The 24,244-nt window shown below is 38.6% G+C and overlaps 1 protein-coding gene across 2 annotated transcripts; it reads left to right on the top strand.

Annotated features, from left to right (window-relative positions):
• The first annotated feature begins 3,372 nt into the window (after positions 1-3,372).
• Positions 3,373-23,971, top strand: LOC103708419 (protein ENHANCED DISEASE RESISTANCE 2-like). 2 transcript variants are annotated; one of them, XM_039116377.1, is made up of 23 exons: positions 3,373-3,855; positions 4,603-4,677; positions 4,815-4,868; positions 4,980-5,045; positions 5,118-5,179; positions 6,525-6,565; positions 6,824-6,913; positions 6,988-7,034; positions 7,112-7,212; positions 7,624-7,719; positions 7,813-7,877; positions 7,959-8,030; positions 8,154-8,300; positions 8,414-8,730; positions 11,314-11,386; positions 11,482-11,657; positions 12,082-12,183; positions 12,271-12,321; positions 12,428-12,571; positions 12,676-12,771; positions 23,224-23,325; positions 23,627-23,729; positions 23,820-23,971. In XM_039116377.1, the coding sequence occupies exons 1-22, from the start codon at positions 3,703-3,705 to the stop codon at positions 23,720-23,722; spliced, it is 2,226 nt and encodes a 741-aa protein (XP_038972305.1). In that variant the 5' UTR covers positions 3,373-3,702; the 3' UTR covers positions 23,723-23,729; positions 23,820-23,971. The 2 variants fall into 2 exon arrangements, with proteins under 2 accessions (XP_038972305.1, XP_038972308.1); XM_039116380.1 differs by having other exon boundaries at positions 3,374-3,855; positions 11,323-11,386.
• The last annotated feature ends 273 nt before the right edge of the window (positions 23,972-24,244 follow it).

Below are 24,244 nucleotides of genomic sequence, written 5' to 3'. Positions count from 1 at the left end.
AATGGAGTTAAAGAGTGTGGAGATAGAGTTCGAACTCAGAACTTCTATTCTGATACCATGTTAAAAAGCTTAAGCTAATAGAATTAGATAAATTTATTTATATATTTTATATTTTTTTTATATGAGCCATGATATGGCAGAAAAATGCAGAGGCGAGACTAGGCCAACCAGGGACTACCGGATGGGGGTCCGATTCCATGGCTGCGACCGACCACTTTGGCTTTCAGCGACCGCACCGAAAGACAAGCAGCCCCTCCTCCTCCCTGTTTCCCACCGAGCCTGAGGGCCCAGTCAACTCAGAGGCCTTTCCTTCCTATTCGTATGGTAACCGTAAAACCTGTCAGTTGTTTCACTTTACTTTACAGATAATAAATGATATAATTTTAGAATAATTCCTCAGCAGCTTGGATCCTCTCCGGAGAGTGGGACCCAGGATGGACAAGTTTACAAAATTACCCTGGAAAGATGAGATAGCTAATTTGATCTTACCCAAACTACCCCTCTAGTATGGACGCAGGGGGGGCGAAGCTGTTTTTTTTTCTTCTTTTTTTTTTTTTCTTCTTTTTTTTTTCTTTTCTGGTAAATGAGGCTCGCGGCCAATGAGGAGGTCGGATCTCATCTTAAATGTCTGGTTTGATCTACAATAAGCAGATGAACCAAATTCTAAGTTGGAATAATATTAATTATTTTTCCAATACATATAAGTTCTGTTCCTGGAGAGAAAATATTGAAATGATAAAATTTTAGTAGTTAGTTGCACGAATCAACTGAAAAAGTTTTGCCACCTTTGCTCCTTGAATAGTTAATTTGTATGGTATCTATTTATTTTTTTAAGACAAAAATCATCAATTTAAGGTGATATAAAAAATAAAGAAGAAAAAAAAATAATTCATACATATATTACACTCAAGTCAAATCAAAACACAACCATTTGTATCAGATACGAGATATGGCCGAATAAAATTTAATCCAAGCAAACTCAACTAGCAACCTAGATTTTTTTATTTATTTTTTTGGATATGTTTGTCTATTTAGAGAATAGCAATGGATATGCCATCGCCATAAGTTGTCTATTCTAGTTGTTAGTTGCACAAATCAACGGAAAATGTTTTGCTTGCTTTGCTCCCATAGCAGTTAATTGGTATGATATCTATTTATTTTCTTAGACAAAAAAATATTGATTTATGGTGACGTTAAAAAATAAAAAAGAGAGAGAAAAATAGTTCAAACAAATATTAGACTCGAGTTAAATTGAGATACGACCGAGTAAAACCTAACCCGAGCAAACTAAAGCTAGTAACCTAGATTTTTTTTTTGTTTTTCATTTTTTTGGATATGTTTGTCTATTTGGAGAATAGCACTAAATATGCCATCAGTCATAAGTTGGAGTCAGCATGAATTGAGGAGACGGATACCAAATAATTAAGACAAATTTAGTTGGTTAGAAATAGTTGGAGAATTTAGTCTCCGACTGTATATACTCAAATATTGGTATGCCCAATCTTTCAATTTATAATCTTTCTATATATAATGCAAACTTTTGGATATAAAACCCATTCATCTCCACCTATAACCTTTTTAGTTGCACCTCAATAAGTTGCGAGCATTGCTATGTTGTTCCTCACATTCATGCTTTTTATTTGTAGAGAACTTATCTCCTCACATGATCTAAAACAAAGAGAAAACAGGTGCACTATACTAGCAAATCTGCTATCATCGACTCCATCCGCTAGTGTTAATGCTTAGGCGCTTTCATATGGAACTCTAAATAAATATTCTACTGATTTTTATTTCAAAGATGCCCAGTCTCAAAGGAAAGTAGTTGTTTAGAAACTATTTTTGTAAGAAGTAAAAATTCAAAGCGATAAGATTCTGTACATCAATATTTTGCTTGCATGACCATTTCAGAAAAAGATTACCTCAATGAATTCAAGTTAAGTGCATCCCAGTTCACGTTGACTTAGATCAGGTCACTTGACTAGTTTTCTACTAGTTCTCTCAAGACTTTTCTGTTTTAAGAAAATCCATTGATGATGTGAAAGGCTCCTTTGCTAAAATATTTAATACTAGCAAACCAGTTGGCTCCATCTGCTAATATTTAATCGCTTATGGACTCCCATATCAAACACTTAATGCAGTTTTCGAACCAACTCATGGCTTCAAGGAGGCTACTTCAACTTGGTCAAGGTTTGTAGGTAATGGTCATCTGAATATTAATTTGTAATCACTGAGCTCACCAAACACTTGCAAATTTCGAACCAACTCATGGCTTCAAGGAGGCTACTTACTTCAACTTGGTCAAGGCTTGTAGGCAATGGCCATCTCAATATTAATTTGTAAGCACTGGGCCCACCAAGTTAAACATAGACAGGACCACATTCTTCCATTTTCACCCCCCACTTTTTCTTTTTTTTTTGAACCTTGTCATTGACATCTCTGTCAATCTTAGTTCATTGGTCTTGGGTTAATTTAACTCTCGAGTTTAATCATATCCATACCTTTTCTGATGTCTCTAAAGGCATTATAAATACTTGTTCGAGATATGAGGTGCGGCCGTGATGCACGTTTGAACAAATGTTCTCAAATTCAGATTGGAAAACAACGGAATAGGTGGTTCAACTGCTTTGCCCGTGCGATGCGACCGCTGATTAATAACTCGATTTGATAAGAATCTAGAAAAAGTAAAGTAATTATTTGATAGAGAGATAATACTTTTGCATCAAAATATTTCGAATAGTGTAAAATAAACATCACAATTTCATTTCCAGCAAGAATAGATAACAATAGCCTGACCCAATATTTTATGAAGGATTTTGAGCTATAAAAAGTTTCATTTTGAAGTTTTTTCTAAGAAGCCATTTCAGCTTTACTAGAAAGTTAAAATAATTTTCTGATTTTTTCACTAAACATCTCTTTTCTATCAAAAGAGGATCATAAAATGCTTTCTGTACTACCAAAAGCTCTGCGAAACAGGATCTTAAAGACTTTTAGCTTTGAGTGCTCATGTGGGGAGGCTCATTACGTTTTGCAACCAATCACCCATAGAATTCTTTCTAATTTCTACCCAGAAGAAAGCGAGTAAATTTAAGAAGTTAATAACCACCAAACCCAATTTAGCAATGGGGAACAACGAAAAAAAGGCAGGCCATTTTCAATTCCCTTAGAACTGGAAAACCAATTTCTCCAAAAGCTTGAGGCCAGCAAAGCCATTTTACCTTAAATAAACTTTAACCCCTGCCCATCATTTGTCTCGCGTGTCCCTAAATTCATCACTTTTTCGTTTGGATAAAAAAAAAAAAGACAGAGAGGAGAGAGAGAGGTGTCCTTTTGGAAATTTCAAGGAGGGGAGAGGGAGAGGTTAGGAGGGGTCGGGAATTTTCTGCCATCTGATTCCCTCACGAGGGGGGTTTCAGAGGCTGGGAGGGGCTCTGTCTTTCTCCCTGGTAAAGTCTCTTTTCCTCTTTCACTCTCGTTCAAATTCCTCGGTGGGAGGATTTCATTTATTAGATTCGTTGCCATCGTTTTCCAAACTCCTCTTTTCTCTTCTGCCCCTGAGCTGAGGCCTCCCCCGCTTCTTCTCGGCGGAAGAAGGGACGTCCGAAGCTCGAATCCTTGAATGGAATTTGAACTCTAAAAGGGGGGGAGGGAGAGAGAGAAGAAAGAGGCAACGAGAGAGAGTGAGAGAGGAGAGGGAGATTTTCAATGGGTATCACGGAGGAGGATCGAAGGATGGAGGGGTGGCTCTACCTCATCCGGTCCAATCGACTCGGGCTGCAGTACTCCCGGAAGCGCTACTTCGTCCTCGAGGACAACGCCCTCAATTGCTACAAGGCCGTGCCCGCATCAAGAAGAGAGGTATATCGGATCGATTCTTGATGCTTCTTCTTTTCTTTGTATTTTTGGGCTTTTCCTTTGATATGTAAAGAAAGAGAAATAGGTGTTTGGTTTATTTGGTTTTGTTTCTTCTTTTGGGAAAAGATGATCTTTATTGTTGGTTCGTTTGGATGATGAGAGCAACTCTTTTCGGAGTCTTGGTTTTATTCGTTTGTATTGGATCGAATTCTTGCGCAAAAACAGATTGGAAATTGGATTTCCATTGCTCGGTATCTTCTTTTGGTTTTTTGAAACTAAAGTATTCAGGCGACAAAGAAAGAAAAAAAAAAAAAACTTTGGCAAAAATATATGGGGTTTTCTTTATGAAGGGAACATGTTTGTTATTAGTGCGGAAATTCATTTTTCAAAGATCAATATGAGCCAGTTTGACCGAAAATTGTCTTGTATGATAATATATTTCTTATTAGGAATCTTTAGTGGCAATCTGGTTTTGGGTGGCACAATTTGAACACGAATGTTAAGGGGAAAAAAAAAATCTGTCGAAAGATTTGAATTTGAATGATGACATCCATGTGGTTGGTGAATAACTTGTCGTTTGATGTCTCACACAATTCTATTTGGTTGAAAGGAAACTAAGAAACTTATTCATGATTAAAAACTAGCATGCTAACCATTTCAAGTTTCAGGTAATCAATGTGAGATTGCTAATGATATCTGTTTTTCTTCAAGTGGTGAAACTCAAATATTCTACGTGCTTAACATTCTCAGGATCCTATAAGAAGTGCTCTGATCAATTCCTGCATACGTGTCACAGACAATGGGAGAGCGAGCATGCATAGAAGTGTAAGAGACAAGCCTGGACCAGATTTTCCATAAGAGCTTTATTTCTTGCCCTCCCATATGTCATCTATTTGGTTCAATAATTTCCAGGTTTACCGCATGTGAGCTAATTACTTGTGAATTTTGGTGGCATTTTGCAGGTTTTCTATATATTTACGCTTTATAGTTCTTCTAATCACAATGATCAACTTAAGGTACGGGAGGATAATTGCTTACCGTTACAAAAACCTGTTTGTTAGTTGTGATTTGCTGGTTCTGATTTACATTCATGATGAATGGAGACTAAGAATAATCTGACTCTGCAGTTGGGTGCTCGAAGCTCAGAAGAAGCAGCTAGCTGGATCCGATCCTTAATGGAAGCAGCGTTGAAGGTTTTGATGCTGACTTTTTAAATTGACTGTATTGCCTAAAAATGTGATATATCATTATTTTGTTACTTGCAGGAGTGCCCAAACAAAGATGAGAAATTTGTGGCTTGTTCCAAAAGAAGACGGCATTCTTTAAGGTCAGAAGAAGCTCCCTTTCCATTACACAAATTAGTTATCAACTATTCGCAAATATCTTCCTTGTTATTTCATTTAGATAATAGCAGGACAGCTTAGCTTGTTTAATATATTCAAACTATGTCACTTTGATTATAGTTATCTTCATCTTTGACGATAGGCATATATCAGCACGATAATATATCAAAAGGTGTAATTCCATTAATTTACACTATGATTTATTTAACTTTAAATCTTTAATCTTTTGCTGGACTTGCTTGTGTTGTATTTCCCCATCTTTGTCTATTATTTTGGAAGTTGTCATTTAGTGCTGCTGTGAGATGACAGCGAATTAGCTGTTTTGATGCTCAATCCTCTAGAAATCCTGTCAAGGCTGGGTTGCTGAGGAATCACAGATCTTTATCATCCACCCTAACACTCCTCTGTTTAGTAGGGAATGCAAGAGATGTTAGAGAAAAGGGTCAAATGGAACCATCACATAAAGTCCTTATTTACCTTCCCAAGTGATACTAGAAATTGATGCGGGTTTCAAGGCTAAATTTGAATACAACAGACACTTTGAAATTCTTAGTAGGTCAGTTTTGTTTTGATTATGAAAATCAGTTTACCAAGATCTTTGCTATCCTTTGGAGGAATCTGGTCAAGGAGGCTGTTTGGGGATAAATAAGACCTAGATCCATCCTTTTCTTCTTTGCTATGTAGTCTAATTTGAGGGAAGTAGATAGCTATGCTTTGGAGAAAAGTTAAACCTTACCAATTGCCATGTTAATTTGTGATAAGGAGGGATTTGAGACTAATTTCTCATTGGCCCTGGGCGAACCATGTGCACTTTAAATCTTGGATGCTTGTTCACTTTTTTACTTGCATGTCATTATTGATTCGTTTGTCTGTGTTCTCTGCACATTTCCTTGCTATCTGGGGATACTCAAACAATTAGCATTCAAGAAAATCAGTCTGTGTTATACTTTTATTAAATTTTTCTGTTCATCTGTAAAAGAAACAATTATATCGTGCTGGCCTCTTTTTTCCTTATTCTATGTACTCATGGGAAGAAATACGATGTCCTTTAGAGGTTAGTTTATATCAGGGTTTATGTCTGTAGTGTACCAGTCTAATGTGCCACTAGCTGATCTATGAAGTATATGGTTCCCTTTTGACATCCTTGCCTACTCGCCAGATGTTTTTGCAAGCCTGCTTGATGAGAGCTATGACATGCATGTCTGTAGTTCCATGATTTGTGGTGCAGATTAATAAGTCATTCTTTCCTTTGCTATGTAAAATAAGAATATCTGTTCAGCTGAATATTTTTGTTATTTATGCCCTTTTTATTGACTTTTTTTGAATCAGGTTGAGTCGCACAAGGGCAAGAAGTCTTATGCACTCTATTGGTAGGCTATATTTTTTTTTATTTATTTCAGAATTTAGACTTCCTAAAAGTTGTAGCTCAACTATCTTTTTCCAAGATATCTTTTTCGTTCATCCCTTGGAAAAATTCAAACATGTCAATATTGCTTCTGCAACAATGTATTTAATCGCAAATAATCTGATTGTTACAGAATTTTGTAAAGGATCTGTCATTGCTATAGTGTTACCTTTTTCCTAGATTTTGTTTTTACTGAAGTATCTGACAATGAAAATGTTGCTAGACTGGACTGTTTATTCATCTGTGCACGCTGATCCGATGGCGTCTGATGTTATTGCTCCTTCCCCATGGATGATATTTGGCTGTAAAAATGGTAATAGTTTCTTATTTCATCTTTCTATTCGTAGCAAAACTTCTATATTAAATCCATGGACATTTTCCTTGCAGGTTTACGACTTTTTAAAGAGTCAAATGAGGGTGATTTTCTTGGGAAGGTATCTATTTAATTTGATCAACAAATATCCATTATCTCGAGTCCAGTAAGTATTATTAAATATGCTCCTTTGCTCAGCACTGGGACGATCATCCAGCAATAATGGCAGTAGGTGTGGTTGATGCAACTTCTGAGGCCATCTTCCGGACAGTAATGTCCCTTGGTCCATCAAGATCAGAGTAAGAGTGCCACAGTCTGCTGTGCATACAGTTTTAAATTTTTGACATCATATTCTGCTTTTGTCCTATGTAAAAAGACAATAATCGCAGTTGATGCCAAGTACATGACCATGTAGCAACGTATAGAACCAAGGTCACTGCTGCATTCATGACCAATTACGTTGGAGCATTATATTCTTCTGAATTATAGTAGATGTAAAAAACATAGTAGCGCATATAGGATAAGCATGATATCTTGCAATTTTGTATCAGTTATTTCAATAAATAAGAAAATAGATAACTGTTATTCACAAAATAGATATGGAAATAAAAGAGACTAGGCACATGCAGATAAATCTGACATTTTTACTAGGCAATAATATATTCTGGAATTTCTATATTCTAAAAGTAAGGCCTTGAAATTTATTGTAGATGGGATTTCTCTTTATTAGAAGGCAGAGTGGTTGAACACCTGGATGGTCACACTGATATAATCCACAAGAAATTGCATGGTGATTGGTTACCATGGTCAGATCCCAAACCTCTAAACCTTCAGAAAATTTATTAATTGTCTCATCAATTATCTGTCTCTTTTCTGAAGGGATTTTATTTAATTTTCAGGGGAATGAACAAAAGAGATTTATTGTTACGGCGTTACTGGAGGAGGGAAGATGATGGAACATATGGTAATGCCATTAATGAGATCCTGGCAACTGTTAGCTCGTAGAGCAAAGCCATGGACTAACTCTATTTGTAATTCGTTGCAGTAATTCTTTACCATTCTGTTTTCCATCAAAACTGTCGACCTGAAAGAGGCTATATTCGTGCTTGCCTTAAAAGTAATGTAGCTTAATATTTTGCGTTGAAAATTTTCTAAAGACTTCCTAGTTGTGCTGGCAAATGCCAGCCATTTAACTGACATGCATGTTCATGCAGTATTTTATGTTCTTTATGTTCTGTAGGTGGGGGATATGTAATATCTCCTGTGAACCAAGGAAAACAATCAGTTGTGAAGCACATGCTTGCAATTGATTGGAAATTCTGGAGGTCTTATATGTTTACATCATCTGCAAAGTATGTTACAATCCGGATGCTTGGGAGAGTTGCAGGTAGGATTTATGGCATGAGAATCCTGTTTGTTTTTTTATAATCACAATCCTTATGATTATAGCAATCTAAGGAGCTCATGATCGAATATCTCATTTCAACATTTACTTTGCAGCTTTGCGGGAGTTCTTCCGAGCAAAACTTGGTAATTGCACATGCTCTGATTACTCATCAGGTGAATTGACAAGGGAGATAGGATTGCCGTATAGTGAAAAAGAACACATAAAGGTAGAAGTGCAGACAACAGGTGAGAATAGTAAGAGTGCAGATTCTGCAGAAGCGCCACAACAGTCTCCTTCCGGCCATGCAAACACAAGTGGGTCATTTCTTCAACTAAATGATGCAGCTGATGAATTCTTTGATGTTATTGATGAGTCTGATAATGACCAAACAGAAGCTCTGTGGCCTTCTGATGAAGGCATGCACTCTCAGGTGAGTGCCTAGTGTCATTTTCACTCTTTTTCCATTATGCTTCTGTGACATGATTTTTTTTTTCTCCCCGATGCCATGTAACCATACTATTCTGTTTAATTTTTTGATCTTTACTTATTAGAATGAGAATTGCCATGCCCCTCCGACATGAAATGCTTGCAAAATTCACTTCAAGACTGTCATCCATTAAGTTTTGGTCTACTGCTCCCTTATTGTGTTCCATTAATGTTGGTCCCCAGATAGCTTAGTGTGCACACTGCATCCATTATCGCATAACAAGAACAGAAACAACTGCCATCACTGTAGATGGTGAAAATAGCAGTAATGACATTAAACCATAACCAGAGCTATCAAGCCTTATCCCAAGTATTTTGGTCTTCTTTATGAATCCTCATTCTCGAATTATTGCTATTTAATTTTAGAATTGCCCCTAATGTTATTGCAAACTTTTTCATATCCTTTCGTGCAACTTCCATTCCTATTACCTTAGTTTTCCTTTTCCTTTCTAAATCCTTCGACAAAAATTGGAATGCCTCTTCTTACGTAAGCCTCCTTGGACTTTTATTTTGTATGCTGATACCCTCTAGTTTGGTTCATTGTCACTTGTCTTTTATTGATGCAACTTCTACTGCTCCTCCAATATAGTCATTCATGACTCTATCCTTTGTAGCATAGCTTGCTTTACCGGTCGGTATTGGTGCATACGGACCGTACTGTATCGGTACCAAACTGGTATGTGGTACAGGAGGCATACCGAGTGTTGGTACTCCAAACTGCCCTTTGTACCGGATGTACCAATACAGTAATAGGATGGTGCTAGTATGGGGTTCAGTACCGAGACGGCGAACCTTACTTTGTAGTTTTAGTATTCATCCATCTTAGCATTCTCGGTTTTGTTACATTTAACCTATTTTCTTGGACCCTTGTTACAGAAACATTTTAGCCACATTTAACCTATTGCCATCAAAATTTTCCCCTCCTAAATTGTCATAGAGTGCGTTGGCCATGTAGGACACTTTAAGCACTTATTCACTTCATTCATCTTGTTCTAATTCTACTAAACAAGTCTTTATCAATTTCTCCGTTCTTTTGTTTATTAGATCCTAAGACAGCAATTTTGATAATGATAACCATCAATTTAACAAAATGAAGAAAATGATGTTAATGAAATGAACACCACAACCTAGATAAGTTGAAGAACATGTGCATATTCCAAAGCATAGCCTTGGTAGTGATAACAAATATTAGGTAAGAAACATACAATTTGAAGATTTTAGATGAAGATGGAAAATAAATAAAGGTGCATCTAACATGCTCTCAACCAAATTCATAGTGGCTTGTATAAGAAGAATATATGGACCAAAAGAGAAGCACTGGATAAATGTGAGATATTGTAAAGAGGTCTCATCTGAGGCATAGAGAAAAGAAAGATGAGGAGAGTGAGCAGGTCTTAAACTAATAAAAAAATCATGTGGTTGTCGGTCTGAAGCTATCAGGGCCCTGTATCTCCAAAGTAGATTGGGTTTAGCCAAGGAGCAAGGAAGGATGTCTTGCATGTTGGCCCTCCAAAAACCATATGTTGGCCCAGTAAATGTCATGGTGTGATCGTAGCTGAAGACAGGTTGAAAACAACAGCTATGCATGTCCAATGGGAATTTATGGAACTTGTAAATAACATGCAATGTAAGGGAACATAACGGGCATTAGAAGAACCCATCACTGGTAAATGCGCATAACTCATCACGAAGCTGAAGAAAAATCATATGAATAATCAAAAAAAAAAAATCTACAAAGATGATATTGCTGAGAGATCATGGAGAGCAAGTGAAAAGAAACAAGCCGTAAAATGTATGGATAAACATGTGGAAGTAATGAACTTGAACTAGAAATGAAAACTGAATTGCAAAATCTTTGTTTTGAGATAAAGAAAACGAAGAATGTTTCCAGTCTTTGAAGCACGTTTGCTCCCTTTGAGAGCTGTATCCGTGTGTTCAGTATATTGAATACCAACAACACCTTTGTCAATGCTAACATGTTGTGTCTGTTTTTTCTTGAAACCATCTCAAAGTTGGGAACCGCGCGGTATGGGGTGTACTATACCTTTACGGTACCGGTATCCAGTACGGGTGGCGTACCGACACTCAGTACGCCAAAAAAATTTTGTACCGTACGGTACGGATATTGTGCTAGTGTGGCACTGGTACGGGGTCCGGTACCAAGATGGCGAATATTAAAAACATGCCTCAGATACTTTCTAAGGCCGTCATGCTATGAATCTTAGATTGCATTGTTCAGAAGTTGGATACTTCCATTTTTTATGTGGTGTTTAGCTGTTCGAAATATTCTAAAAGGCACCTAGAAGCCTGAGCATTTGTTAATCTTATTGTTTTACTGAAGCTCTCAAAAGATCGGCATTCCCTCTCAGGCTTCATTTAGCTTAAATTTTTCTTTTCCTCTTTGGTTGCTGTATCCTTCATATATTGATTGAAACACAATCTGCATTGTCAAATAGATGAACTTATATATGTAAAACAGAAACTGAGCTTAAATTTTAGCATGTCATTTTTTGGTTGTTAAAATCAGTTGGTACAGGAACAACGCCAGCACAAGCTATCAACAGCTGCAGTTTTTGTGAAGAAGTTGCATGATTTTGCAGGTAGTTTGGCGAGGTTTCTTTCAATTAATATAATATTTATGTCAGGGATGCTACCATACTTAAAATGATCACTTGTTTCTCTTGTACTTATGCAGTTCAAAAGAAAGGCTACATTGATTTACAGGAGGCCTCGATGGGAGATATGGCACCTTGCAGCTATGGAACCACTCTTCCAAAAGACCCAAGTTGTACTATGACTTGCAGTTGGGCAATGGCAGACCCTACATCATTCTTAATTCGCGGTGAATCTTACCTACGAGACCAACAGAAGGTGCAATCTCCTGCTTAGATTTTGCTTCTTCTCTTGTAAAAATGTATGTTTACTAACTTTTGAGAAGGCAAAATTAGCATATATTTATAGACTCATAGTGTTCTTATATCCAGACAATACGGTGAAGCTTTCATAGTTTTCCCTTAATATCAGATCTTCGATTTCACAGTGTCATAAACATCTCTTTCTGGCTAGGAGGGAGGATCACTTTGTTTAGCTGTAAATCTTAGATATTTACATATCCTAATATCACCACTTTGTCCTACAATTTTTCATTTAAATGAACTTCCAGATGTGCCTAATTGTGAAATAGTTTTAGTTTTAATATATGAATTCTTGAATACTGAATTATAGATCGGTCTTTCATAGTTTTGCTAAAATTGATAATTCTGTTGTTTATTTCATCGATTTGTTGGATTAACAGATTAAAGCCAATAGCACCTTGATGCAAATGGTAGCTGCTGATTGGCTAAATTCTGATAAGCGTGAAGATGATCTTGGTGGCCGGCCTGGGGGCGTTGTACAGGTCTCTTTGTAATCACAAATACTTTATGCTGCACAAGTAATCTTCTTTCTTTTTCAGCTTCATAGGAAAAGGTTTTGAATCTTGCAGAAATATGCAGCACAAGGTGGCAGCGAGTTTTTCTTCATAGTAAACATACAAGTGAGTAATCTTCTTTGTCCTTTTAGGTGCAAAGAGGAGACACCAATCTTCTCTAATAAATCTAGACCCTCAACATCCAAATATCTTATCTTTGTCTATGAAACAGATCCCAGGTTCATCTACATATAGTCTCGCTTTATATTATATGATGGATACTCCATTGGAAAATGTTCCCCTCCTTGAAAGTTTTGTCAAAGGAGATGATGCGTTCAGGAATTCGAGGTTTAAACTCATCCCATATATATCAAAGGTATGTGTATGCAGTACAATAGCATCTAAACTAGTGTATGCTGAAGCCTTGCCATCATGCATGATTATTTTTTCTTTTTTCCCGTTCTTTTGATCTTCTTGTAGGGATCTTGGATAGTGAAGCAAAGTGTGGGCAAAAAAGCATGTTTGGTGGGTCAAGCACTGGCAAGTCATTATTTTCGTGGGAGCAACTACTTGGAGGTAAAATTTAGATAATCACTATAATAGCACACATTTAAACAACTAAGATATTCTATATAAGGTCATGCCATATATGGAGTGCTGAAGTGCTTTCTGTCACCTCTCAAATCATGTAATGCATCATTAGCATCTTCAACAATTAACTTTCATCTGTAAACATGACAGAGTACATTAATGGATGTAATATATGTGGAAATTGTATGATGAAAGTGGTGATTCTATATATACTTTCTTGCATGCACAGTGATGCAAGCAATACCTTGTACTGTATGTGCTATACCAACACATAGTACCGTTCTTTGTGTTGGTACAGCAAAATAGAGGTGAAGTACCATAAATCTCCATAGTACCACTATGGGTGTTGTGCTAGTACTGGTACCTTCTGTGATGCGGGATGAATGCGAGGGATTTAAACATAAGGATTATCAGTAAGTTATGTTGATTAACTAGCCTAATAGCAGCAGGAAATTCAGTCACATATGGGATAAGAAAACATTAACATGAGCATAGTAATTTTAAGACTAGTTACCCGCATGTACTAATTCATTTAGGACTTAGAAGAATGGACCGTTGTGGTTGAGAAACCACTTGATTAGGACACTTCCTTCAATAAATCAGACCTAGAGTTGAGGTTTACCAAACATTGAACTTCTGGAATTTTTTTTTGGAGGAGGATCCTTGATCTCACTCTCGAAGGTTGATGATTGGATGATCAAGCTTCATCTTCCGTTGCAACAGGGCCCTTTTGCTATTGGTTTGGAAGGATAATTGACCCAATGACATGGAGTACTTTAAGGACCTGCAAAGAAACAGGGATTAGAACTTTGGCGTAAGAGGGGAATGGAAATCACAAAAGAAAAAGGAGGCGAGAGGAGGTAGGGCAATGGTGGATGTGGTAGTGGCTTTAGGGCCTCACGCCCAACCTGGAACAAGGGCCTCACGCCCAACTTTCTCTCAAGGTGACGAAGCAAGATTGCTAAGGAAGAAAGAAGCACTTTTTATTCATTCATCAATTGACATTACAAGATGTCATGAGGAGGTATTTATAGATTTTCCTCATGATTTGAAATTTAAACACATAATGAATGGCGCCCCACATTTGAAGGCTTGATTGCTAGAGAAAAGGAAGGAAAGTTGGCCAGCTTTAAGGGGAAGGTTTGAAGAGTTGTTGACTCCCATTTGAAATTTTCTTGCATTTGAATTGTGGCCGACCTCTTGGACTTTGAATTTGGGTGACGTGTCAACTTGTATGAGGTGGCGTCCCAATAGGTGGCACATAGCATGTTGCATAGGGATTGGTTCTTCTGATGAGGTGGCGTGACGTTGCATTGGTTCCTTTGATGAGATGGCATGATGTGGTCGGCTCCTTATGCTTGACTTCATCCTGGTTGGCGTGCTTCCATTGGTTGGAGTAGTGGTGAGGTGGCTAGCTGATGTTGATGTGGATGCCGAGGTGGTGCTCCAAGGGTGTGCAAAGGTGGTAGTAGAAACCTGACTTGGCTTGCTTTCTGACTTAATGATTTTATTTACAGGACTCGATCAAATTCTGGTGCCCGCACCAATTCTCCCGGGGTGGGAAGAATTCGACTCTGTCGAACAGGGGTTGGTTTGGCTGTGGTACTTTTCTAGTAGATCTGGGTTGAGTCTCTGTAGGTCCTCTCGAGTAATCCATGAATCATCAGATTCTGGTCGACCCTCCCAGTGAACCAAATAGCGTTGGTACCCTTTGTTCCGGGTGGTGATAGCTTGATCATCCAAGACATGTTCAACCCTATCTCTCGGTTCTGGAAATGTGGCTGGAGGGCATTCAGGTGTGGGTTCACTCTCAATGGGAACATGATCAAAAGGTTCACTAGGTATCAATGTTGGTCCCTTATACTCTATAAGGTCTGAGATGTTGAAGGTCGAGCTAATACCAAAATCAAGGGGTAAGTCAACCACATAAGCGTTAGGTTCAATTTTCTTTAGTATCCTAAATGGACCTGCACTGCGGGCATGCAATTTTTTCATAGTTCCCGGGGGAAACCTTTCAGGTTTTAGTCTAATCATTACATAGTCTCCTTCAATAAATTCCTTAGCCCGTTTGTGACGACTAGCTGCTTGCGCATAAGCTTTGTTACTCATGTCAATTTTCTTACTGATTTTCTTATGTAAATCCCTGACATGTTGTGCATATGATTCTGCTGTCTCTGAGACTCGTGCATGTGATGGTAATGGAATAAGATCTACAGGTTTCCTAGGTTTATATCCATGGACAATCTCAAAAGGACTCTTTCCTGTGGATCTATTGACTGAGCTGTTATAAGCGAATTCAGCGCGTGATAATAGGAGATCCCAGTTTCCTAGGTTGTCACCGACAAGGCATCTCAATAAGTTCCCTAGACTCCGATTAACGACTTCGGTCTGACCATCAGTTTGAGGGTGGTAGGCAGTGGAGATGCCTTGTACTTATGGTTCCTAGCATATGCCAAAGGGTCTTCCAGAAATAGCTAGTGAACTTAACGTCTCTATCTGATACGATGGTCTTGGGTAAACCATGTAGCCTAACCACTTCATTTAGAAAAAGTTTAGCTATTTTTGAGGCATCATAAGTCTGGGAACAAGGTATGAAGTGTGCCATTTTGGAGAATCGGTCTACCACGACATATACTGAATCATGTTTTCTCAGGGTTTTGGGTAATCCTAACACAAAGTCCATGCTAATATCTTGCTAAGGGCATTCGGGGACTGGTAGGGGAGTGTATAGACCGGTGTTTTGTCGTTGTTGCTTTGCTGTGGTGCAGGTTCGACATCGGGCTACTATTTGGGCAACGTTTTTCTTTAGACCTGGCCAAAAGAACTGGTCTTCGACTTCTAAGATGGTTTTGTTCCTACCAAAATGACCAGCTAGGCCTCCTGCGTGGATTTCCCAAACTAGAAAGTCTCGGGTGGAGGTGCGGGGAATGCACAACTTATTTTCTTTGAAGAGGAATCCATCGTGAATGGTAAAATCGGAAAATTGGCTCGAGGGTCCTTGACGGATTGATTGGTAGGTTTCCTTAAAGTCGGGGCAATGTTCATACTCCTCCTTGAGCCTTTCAAAACCTATGGCTTCGGTACTAACAGAAGTGAGGAGCATAGATCGTCTACTAAGGGCGGCGGCAACACAATTTTCTTTTCCAGCCTTATGTTTCAGGACGAAGGTATAGGCCTGGATGTACTCTACCCATTTCGCATGTCTAGGGTTCAACTTTTTCTGAGAGTTGAGGAAACGTAGGGATTCATGATCGAAGTATAGGACAAACTCTAGTGGCAGAAGGTAGTGTCTCCAGTACCTTAGGGCTTGGACCACTGCATACAACTCTCTATCGTAGGTAGAATACCTTAGCTTGACGTTGTTTAATTTCTCACTAAAGAATGCTACTGGGTGGTTTTCCTGACTTAGAACGCCTCCAATCCCGACTCCTGATGCGTCACAGGCAACCTCGAAAACTTTGAAAAAGTCGGGTAATCTCAATATAGGTGCTTGTGTCATCTTGTCTTTAATCTCTCTAGAGGCTTTCTCAGCTGCCTTGGTCCACTCAAAATTTTCTCTCTTAAGGCAATCAGTAATGGGGGCGACAATTGTGCTGAATCCTCTAATGAATCTCCTGTAGAATGTGGCTAGACCATGAAAGCTACGAACGTCATGAATGTTTTTAGGTACTGGCCACTCAACTATGGATTTGACCTTTTCGGGATCGGCAGATACTCCTTCAGTGGTCACGACAAATCCTAAAAAGATAATCCTAGGTGTCATGAATTCACATTTCTTTCGATTAGCATAGAGGCTATCTTGTCTAAGTGATTGACAAACTTGTCTAAGGTGATTCAAGTGGTCATCTTTTGTCTTGCTATATATAAGAATGTCATCAAAATAGACTACTACAAACTTTCCAATGAATGTCCTTAAAATTTGGGTCATGATCCTCATAAAGGTACTAGGTGCGTTGGATAAACCGAAAGGCATCACTACCCATTCAAATAAGCCGTCTTTAGTCTTAAAGGCAGTTTTCCATTCATCCCCTGGCCTAATTCTTACTTGATGATAGCTACTCTTAAGATCGATTTTGGAGAATACTGTGGCTCCGGCCATCATATCTAACATGTCGTCTAGACGGAGAATAGGAAAACGGTATTTGACGGTAATCTTATTGATGGCACGACTATCTACACACATTCTCCAAGTGCCATCTTTCTTAGGGGTCAGAAGGGCAGGTACTGCACAAGGACTTAAATTCTTCCTAATGAATCCTTTCCTAAGTAACTCGCCAACTTGCTTTTGCAATTCTTGGTGCTCCGAAGGATTCATCCTATAATGGGGTAGATTGGGCAAGGTGGCTCCTGGAACTAGATCTATGGCATGCTGAATGTCCCTTAAAGGTGGTAGGTTGTCAGGAAGGTCTTTAGGAAATACATCTTTGAACTCTTCTAAGATTTCAACCACTTCTTGAGGGTGTGCTACTGGGATTTGGTATTGGGTCTCCTTAACAGTCAACATCCAAATGGGTGAACCCTTATTGATCTCTTGCTCTAATTCCTTAGCATTGATTAGGTTCAATCCAGGTTTCGTTTCCTTCAGACTACTACTAGCTCCCCTCTTAACGTTGTCCTTAGGTGGGGTAGGGTGAACTACAATTTTCTTTCCATTATGATTGAAGGAACATGAATTTGATCGTCCAAACAGGGTAGCATCATGATCGTATAGCCATGGTCTGCCTAGGATAATGCTACTTACTCCCATAGGAAGGACATCACACCATACCTTCTCCTGATAGGATTGGAATTGTATCTGGACTTGGCATCTAAGTTTAATGGGTAGTGAAGTCGAATTTATCCAAGATACTTTATAGGGATGGGGATGGGGTACGGTAGGCAACCCTAAACTCTTGATGGTGTTGGTTGATATGGCATTGACACAACTTCCACTATCTAAGATGATTTTGCAGGCTTTTTCTCCTATTTTGATAAAGGTTTGTAGGATGTTGGTCCTACGCCAATCTTCTTGTTCTTTAGCCTGGGTCAATATACATCTCACAACTCCTAGAAATTCAGACGCCTCAATGATTTCTTCCTCTTCTTCATATTCATCTACCAAATTGGTCTCTGCTTCGTAGACTTCTTCTCCATAATTCTCTAGGGTCTCAGGATCTTCTTCTTCTACTTCTCCTATGTGTAATGCTCTAGTGGGGCATTGGCTTGCATAATGTCCTACTTTATGACACCTAAAACAAGGGACATTGTTTTCCTTTCTACCTTCAGGGGCTTTTCCTTTGTCGTCCCTACGAGCCTGTGGAGTGATACGATTGGGTCTGTGTAATGGGTTTGAACTTGGGTTTGGCCTGCTTCCAGGGTTGCTAATCCTATTGGGTTCAGGTCGTCGAAAAATGGGTCCCCTCTGGAATCGTTCGCAGTCTCTGGCAATCTGGTAGGCTTGGTCTAAATCATGAATTTCTCTTAAGAACAATTCCCTTTGAATGTCCTCCTTAAGACCAGCTCTAAACCTAGATAGGGTTACAGCTTCTGACTCAATTATGTTGCACCTCATAGCGAACTCATCAAATTTGGCAATGTACTCAGATACAATTTTCCCTCCTTGATTTAATCTTTGCCATTGATCTAGTAATCTCTGATCGTAGGATAATGGGACGTATTTCTCTCTTAGCTTAATTTTCATCTGTCTCCATGTATTGATAGGTAGTTCTTCTCTTTGCCTAGTGATCCTCTCAATATTTCCCCAGTATAACCTTGCATGTCGTGTCAACCTAAGCTTGGCAAATTTGAATTTTCTTTCTTCCGACATTTCATACCACTCAAAATATTGATCCATGTCATTTTCCCAATCAATGTATACCTTAGGGTCTAGACTTTCTTCGAAGGAGGGTGCATCAAGTCTGATACTCCTAAGGGCTCGTTCATCCTGGTCTACATGATCCTGATGTGGTCGTCGCTGATTATGTTCAGGAGTGAAAAGGTGGCGATGGGGTTGGGGTGTCAATTCAGGTTCCACGTGGGTCTGTTGATTTTCCTCTAGGGTTCCTAGCCTCTCCTCAACTTGATCAAACCTATTGTTCAATTGTTTGAACTGCTCAGTCATAGTCCTTAGGATGGTCTCAAGATTGGGGTCCATGGCTTCAATGGGTTGTGTATGTGATGGGTTGTAGGGTGATCCTGATCTAGTTGTCATACAAGGCTCAAGACAAAACAAAATGACTAGCCTATGCTAGGGTTTGCTAAATCTAAATCAAAGACTTATCTAATCAAAATTGGTTCACCATTTGCCCAGGCCAGTTGGACCAAGAGTTCGTGTAACCGCCATTAACCATACTTAGCTGACACCAATCGCTTAACGGGGCTGGGCAAATAAGATGGTAGCCACGACCCTGATCGAAACTTTTCTAGACAGCAAGGAATTAGCCAAATTCAATTAGCCTAAAGACTCGTTGTGGTTTCTAAGTTAAGTTGGCTCGTTGAGTTTTAAATTAGGCTTGGGTTCTAGATTTATGAGGGTGGTTGTTTTGGGCTAAGGAAAGGTGATGAAATCCTTCCCTTATGTTGCAATTAGAGTGCCCTTAATATGATTTATGATGGATGCAACTATTTTAAATGTCCACACAAGTTGAGATTTAAAATTTCAAATTTCAAATTTCGAATTTAAACTTTTGAATTTTGAATTTCAGATTTGAATTTTAGTTTTCAGCTTTTGAATTTCAAATTTCAAATTTCAAGTTTAAATTTCAAATTTAAATTTTGAATCTCAATTTTTTTTTTGGTTTCAATTTAAGTTCCCACTTTTAATTTTGAATTTTGAATTTCAAATTTGAATTTCAGATCTAATGTTTTAAAATTTCAAGTTTTGAAATTCGAATGCAAAATTCATATTGAAAATTTCAGATTTGGAAATTTTAGATTTGGAAATTTCAGATTTGGAGCCCAAACCTAGAATTTCAAATTTAACTTTGAAATTGTTAACTTCAAATCCTAAATTTGTGGAGATCAGATATCAACTTTAATAACTAAAATTCGGAATTAAAATTTGAAATATTCAGATTTAATTCATAAACTTAATAAGGCATGCAAACTAGGATTTTGGCATCAATGGACTTCAGGAAAGTGCAGAAATTTCAGCAAGTGCAGAATTTCAGCATAATCAATGTGTGTCCTAATTAATCATGCTCTGATACCAAAAATGATGCGGGATGAATGCGAGGGATTTAAACATAAGGATTATCAGTAAGTTATGTTGATTAACTAGCCTAATAGCAGCAGGAAATTCAGTCACATATGGGATAAGAAAACATTAACATGAGCATAGTAATTTCAAGACTAGTTACCCGCATGTACTAATTAATTTAGGACTTAGAAGAATGGACCGTTGTGGTTGAGAAACCACTTGATTAGGACACTTCCTTCAATAAATCAGACCTAGAGTTGAGGTTTACCAAACATTGAACTTCTGGAATTTTTTTTTGGAGGAGGATCCTTGATCTCACTCTCGAAGGTTGATGATTGGATGACCAAGCTTCATCTTCCGTTGCAACAGGGCCCTTTTGCTATTGGTTTGGAAGGATAATTGACCCAATGACATGGAGTACTTTAAGGACCTGCAAAGAAACAGGGATTAGAACTTTGGCGTAAGAGGGGAATGGAAATCACAAAAGAAAAAGGAGGCGAGAGGAGGTAGGGCAATGGTGGATGTGGTAGTGGCTTTAGGGCCTCACGCCCAACCTGGAACAAGGGCCTCACGCCCAACCTTCTCTCAAGGTGACGAAGCAAGATTGCTAAGGAAGAAAGAAGCACTTTTTATTCATTCATCAATTGACATTACAAGATGTCATGAGGAGGTATTTATAGATTTTCCTCATGATTTGAAATTTAAACACATAATGAATGGCGCCCCACATTTGAAGGCTTGATTGCTAGAGAAAAGGAAGGAAAGTTGGCCAGCTTTAAGGGGAAGGTTTGAAGAGTTGTTGACTCCCATTTGAAATTTTCTTGCATTTGAATTGTGGCCGACCTCTTGGACTTTGAATTTGGGTGACGTGTCAACTTGTATGAGGTGGCGTCCCAATAGGTGGCACATAGCATGTTGCATAGGGATTGGTTCTTCTGATGAGGTGGCGTGACGTTGCATTGGTTCCTTTGATGAGATGGCATGATGTGGTCGGCTCCTTATGCTTGACTTCATCCTGGTTGGCGTGCTTCCATTGGTTGGAGTAGTGGTGAGGTGGCTAGCTGATGTTGATGTGGATGCCGAGGTGGTGCTCCAAGGTTGTGCAAAGGTGGTGGTAGAAACCTGACTTGGCTTGCTTTCTGACTCAATGATTTTATTTACAGGACTCGATCAAATTTAAATTAGCCATAGTGACCTTGAGTTAATTAATTGGAGTCTTTTCCGGATTCTGGTGCCCGCACCATTCTGGTATGACCCAGTATGGCCCAGTAGTTAAATCCTCGACCATGAGCTTATATATCAAAATTTTTGGCATGTAGCCCCCTAGTTGGCTCGATAACTGGACTGAGACTTCTGGGCCCTATGTAGATCATCTATATATAAATTACATGGCCATTATATATATGGATTGCAAACCATCCATCTTTGCATTTTACGATTATGGTTGGGAGCTGTTCAAATGTTATTAAATGTTATGTACATATGAAACTTCTTTTCTACAGAATGCATGATGTGCATGTTTTCTGTGCATACTTGATAGTCCAGTAGTTAACAAAAATTAGTACCAAGTATATGTTGTCTGTTATGGTTGCAAAACTAGGATGGAAGAACTACAAAGGTGCTGGTTTACCTTGCTGGTAAAGTCTCTTGGTAGTTTACCCGAGACATGGGTTTGGGTCTGCTTTTACCATTGTTTGACGGTTTGGGGTATTTGAGGCTTGCCCCAGTAAATGGCCATTGCTAACAAGCCTCTTTCTACCAGGAAAGACAGAATTTTTTTTAAAAAAATGTGGGTGTATTTCAGGATGAAAGGATGAACTAAGAGTAGATAGATAATATAGAATGGCATATATCTTTTCTATCCATCCAACATTTTAGTATAAAATAGAAGTTAGTAAGGAGGACAAGTTACATAAATCTTAATATACATGATGTGCTATAGGTAACCATCAACTATGGCTCCAACCACTTGTGGAAACCAGTGAGTCTACTTCATGGTTACTCCCATCAAGGGCTACTTGTGGTGTTACTTGAATCTTTTCCATTCCTTTCTAATAATTTCATCAGTCCTGGTTATGTGATATGTCTATCTATCCCTCTTTCCTGATCTTCAAATAGAAATTCAAGCATCTCTCATTATCATGGCCTCCTCGTAGATCTTTACTTTGTATGTACCAAACCATCTTGATTGGTCCATCACATCATGCTCGATAAGTGCAACACTTGTACTTTTTCTATTGTTCATATTCCTCATTTTTCCCCTAGTTTTTGCTGCATATATTTCAAAATTTTCATCTTTACTGCATTTGTCATTTTTTGCCCCTCTTTATTGCCCAAAATTTTGAAGCATGCAGCAATACTGGCCATATTGATATCCATTAGGATTGATGCCCTCTTTTAATCAACCTGTTGCGATTCCAAACAAATTAAAAATACATATGCAGTGCATTTCTCTGTACCCCCCCCCCCCCCCCCCCCCCCTTCTTTTTTTTCCTCTCAATCTTGATCATACTTATCCCCACACTTCTCATGCCTACTTAAATCCATGATTCTACTTAGCCCTCCAACTGGCCTCTCCTTCCTAGAGCATGATCTTAGTCCCATCATGGTATGCATGTTCATCCTTGTTCATCCCCTCTTTTACCTTCCCCCTCATTGACCAGCCATCAACTTGCCTGTCACCATGTCAACTTACCATTGTTGCTTCCTCCACCTCACCTCTTCATTATCATCTACACCTTGTCATTGCCTCCTTCGACCCCAACCCTCTACAGCTTCATACCTTCCAGGCCTCCCTCTTCCACCCTCTTCTCTGTCATCACACTCTCATCAAGGTTGCTCTCTTACTGCTGCATTTAGCCCCAGTTTCCCTCATCTATTGCCTCAAGAGGTGGTGGCGCTGGTGACATTAGGTGGTGGGTGTAGTGAAACATGGTGGTGTGCTGATTGTCAGAAAGGGATCAATGGAATTGCCTATATGGACTTGGGGTCGTATCAGATTTTGGACGAAATGTCCTTGCACATGTAAATGAAGATGTTCTATTTCCTTTTGTGGTGAAAATATTGATAGGTATAGTGCTATCAATGGCAACCAAGTGTGCCGATAAAGCATGCAGTCATGCATAGTGCACCATGTGTTGCATGCTTTTATATTTATTGTGTATATACATGCAAGGATTTATGTTTGAGTTGCTTCTTAAAACTTCATAAGTTTTGACATGGCTGAGTTATAATGGCTTCGTACAAATGTGAATTTTCAGGTTGGAATCGATGCTGGCTCATCAACAGTTGCTAGGGGAGTTGTGAGTCTTGTGCTTGGTTACTTGAACAATCTAGTGATAGAATTGGCATTTCTAATACAGGTAATGAAATTTATGATTCTTTGGTTGTAATTATGTAACAAAACTTTTATTTTAGCGTACATATCCTGGATCAGTTGGAATTTCCTTTTCTCGAATACTGACACGACCACATAACTTCCAATGGAAACAGCAAAAGGTCTATTTGATTTAATTCTGAGTTTCGAGACAAAGTAGCTCAGTTTGAACATCTTATGCAAGACCTATAGAAAATATTCACTTGCTTTATCTTTCAGGATATTATTACTCCTGCCTCTGCATCCATACAATCTTAACAAATCCATTTGAATTGAATGCCATGCAGGGCAATACACAAGAAGAGCTCCCAGAGCTCCTTCTTGGAACCTGCCGTTTGAACCATCTTGATGCCTCCAAATCAGTTTCAATTAACCCATGGTGATATCGAGGTGAATCTTGTGCCCTTCTGACCTTGGCCAATGGGATTCGAGCACATCAGTTACTCAAGTCCGTCCTTTTGTTTCTCCTTTCTCTTGCAGATTAATTTTGACTTGCCATTCTTTCATCTGATCGAAATTCCGACCATGAAGCAAAGTTGTATATTTTTTAGCTTTTCTTGAGAGGCCCTATGAAAATCTGTAAAGATATCACTTTATAGTTAATTCTCATCATTCATTTTAATTTCTTATTATTAATAAGCTCTAATCAGTGTAAAGCATAGGCTAGAATTCTGGACATGGAGGCAAACAAAGCTAGAAATCATGTTGGTAGAAAATATGATACAGCTTTCGCTGGAAGATCCATGCTTTCCGTATTTGGACGGTAATGGAGGACCATTATAGAACCTGGACCCTGATCAATTTTGCTCGAATCATGATTAGCTGGTAATGGAAGCCCCTTTTCAAGATTTCCTCGAGAGAATAATTTCCTTCGAGGGTGCGACTCAGCCGAGTTGCCAACCTTA

The sequence above is a fragment of the Phoenix dactylifera genome, chromosome 2, assembly GCF_009389715.1.
Source record: "Phoenix dactylifera cultivar Barhee BC4 chromosome 2, palm_55x_up_171113_PBpolish2nd_filt_p, whole genome shotgun sequence".
In the NCBI taxonomy this organism is placed as follows: Eukaryota; Viridiplantae; Streptophyta; class Magnoliopsida; order Arecales; family Arecaceae; genus Phoenix; species Phoenix dactylifera.
Note: the sequence above shows the minus strand (reverse complement) of the source record. Positions and strands in the feature narration are given on the sequence as shown.

Coding starts and splice junctions, on each gene's coding strand:
- LOC103708419 (XM_039116377.1), top strand. CDS start 3,703: ATGGGTATCACGGAGGAGGATCGAAGGATGGAGGGGTGGCTCTACCTC. Junction 5,046..5,117: donor TAATGGAAGCAGCGTTGAAG/GTTTTGATGCTG, acceptor TGTTACTTGCAG/GAGTGCCCAAACAAAGATGA. Junction 7,878..7,958: donor GGAAGATGATGGAACATATG/GTAATGCCATTA, acceptor AATTCGTTGCAG/TAATTCTTTACCATTCTGTT.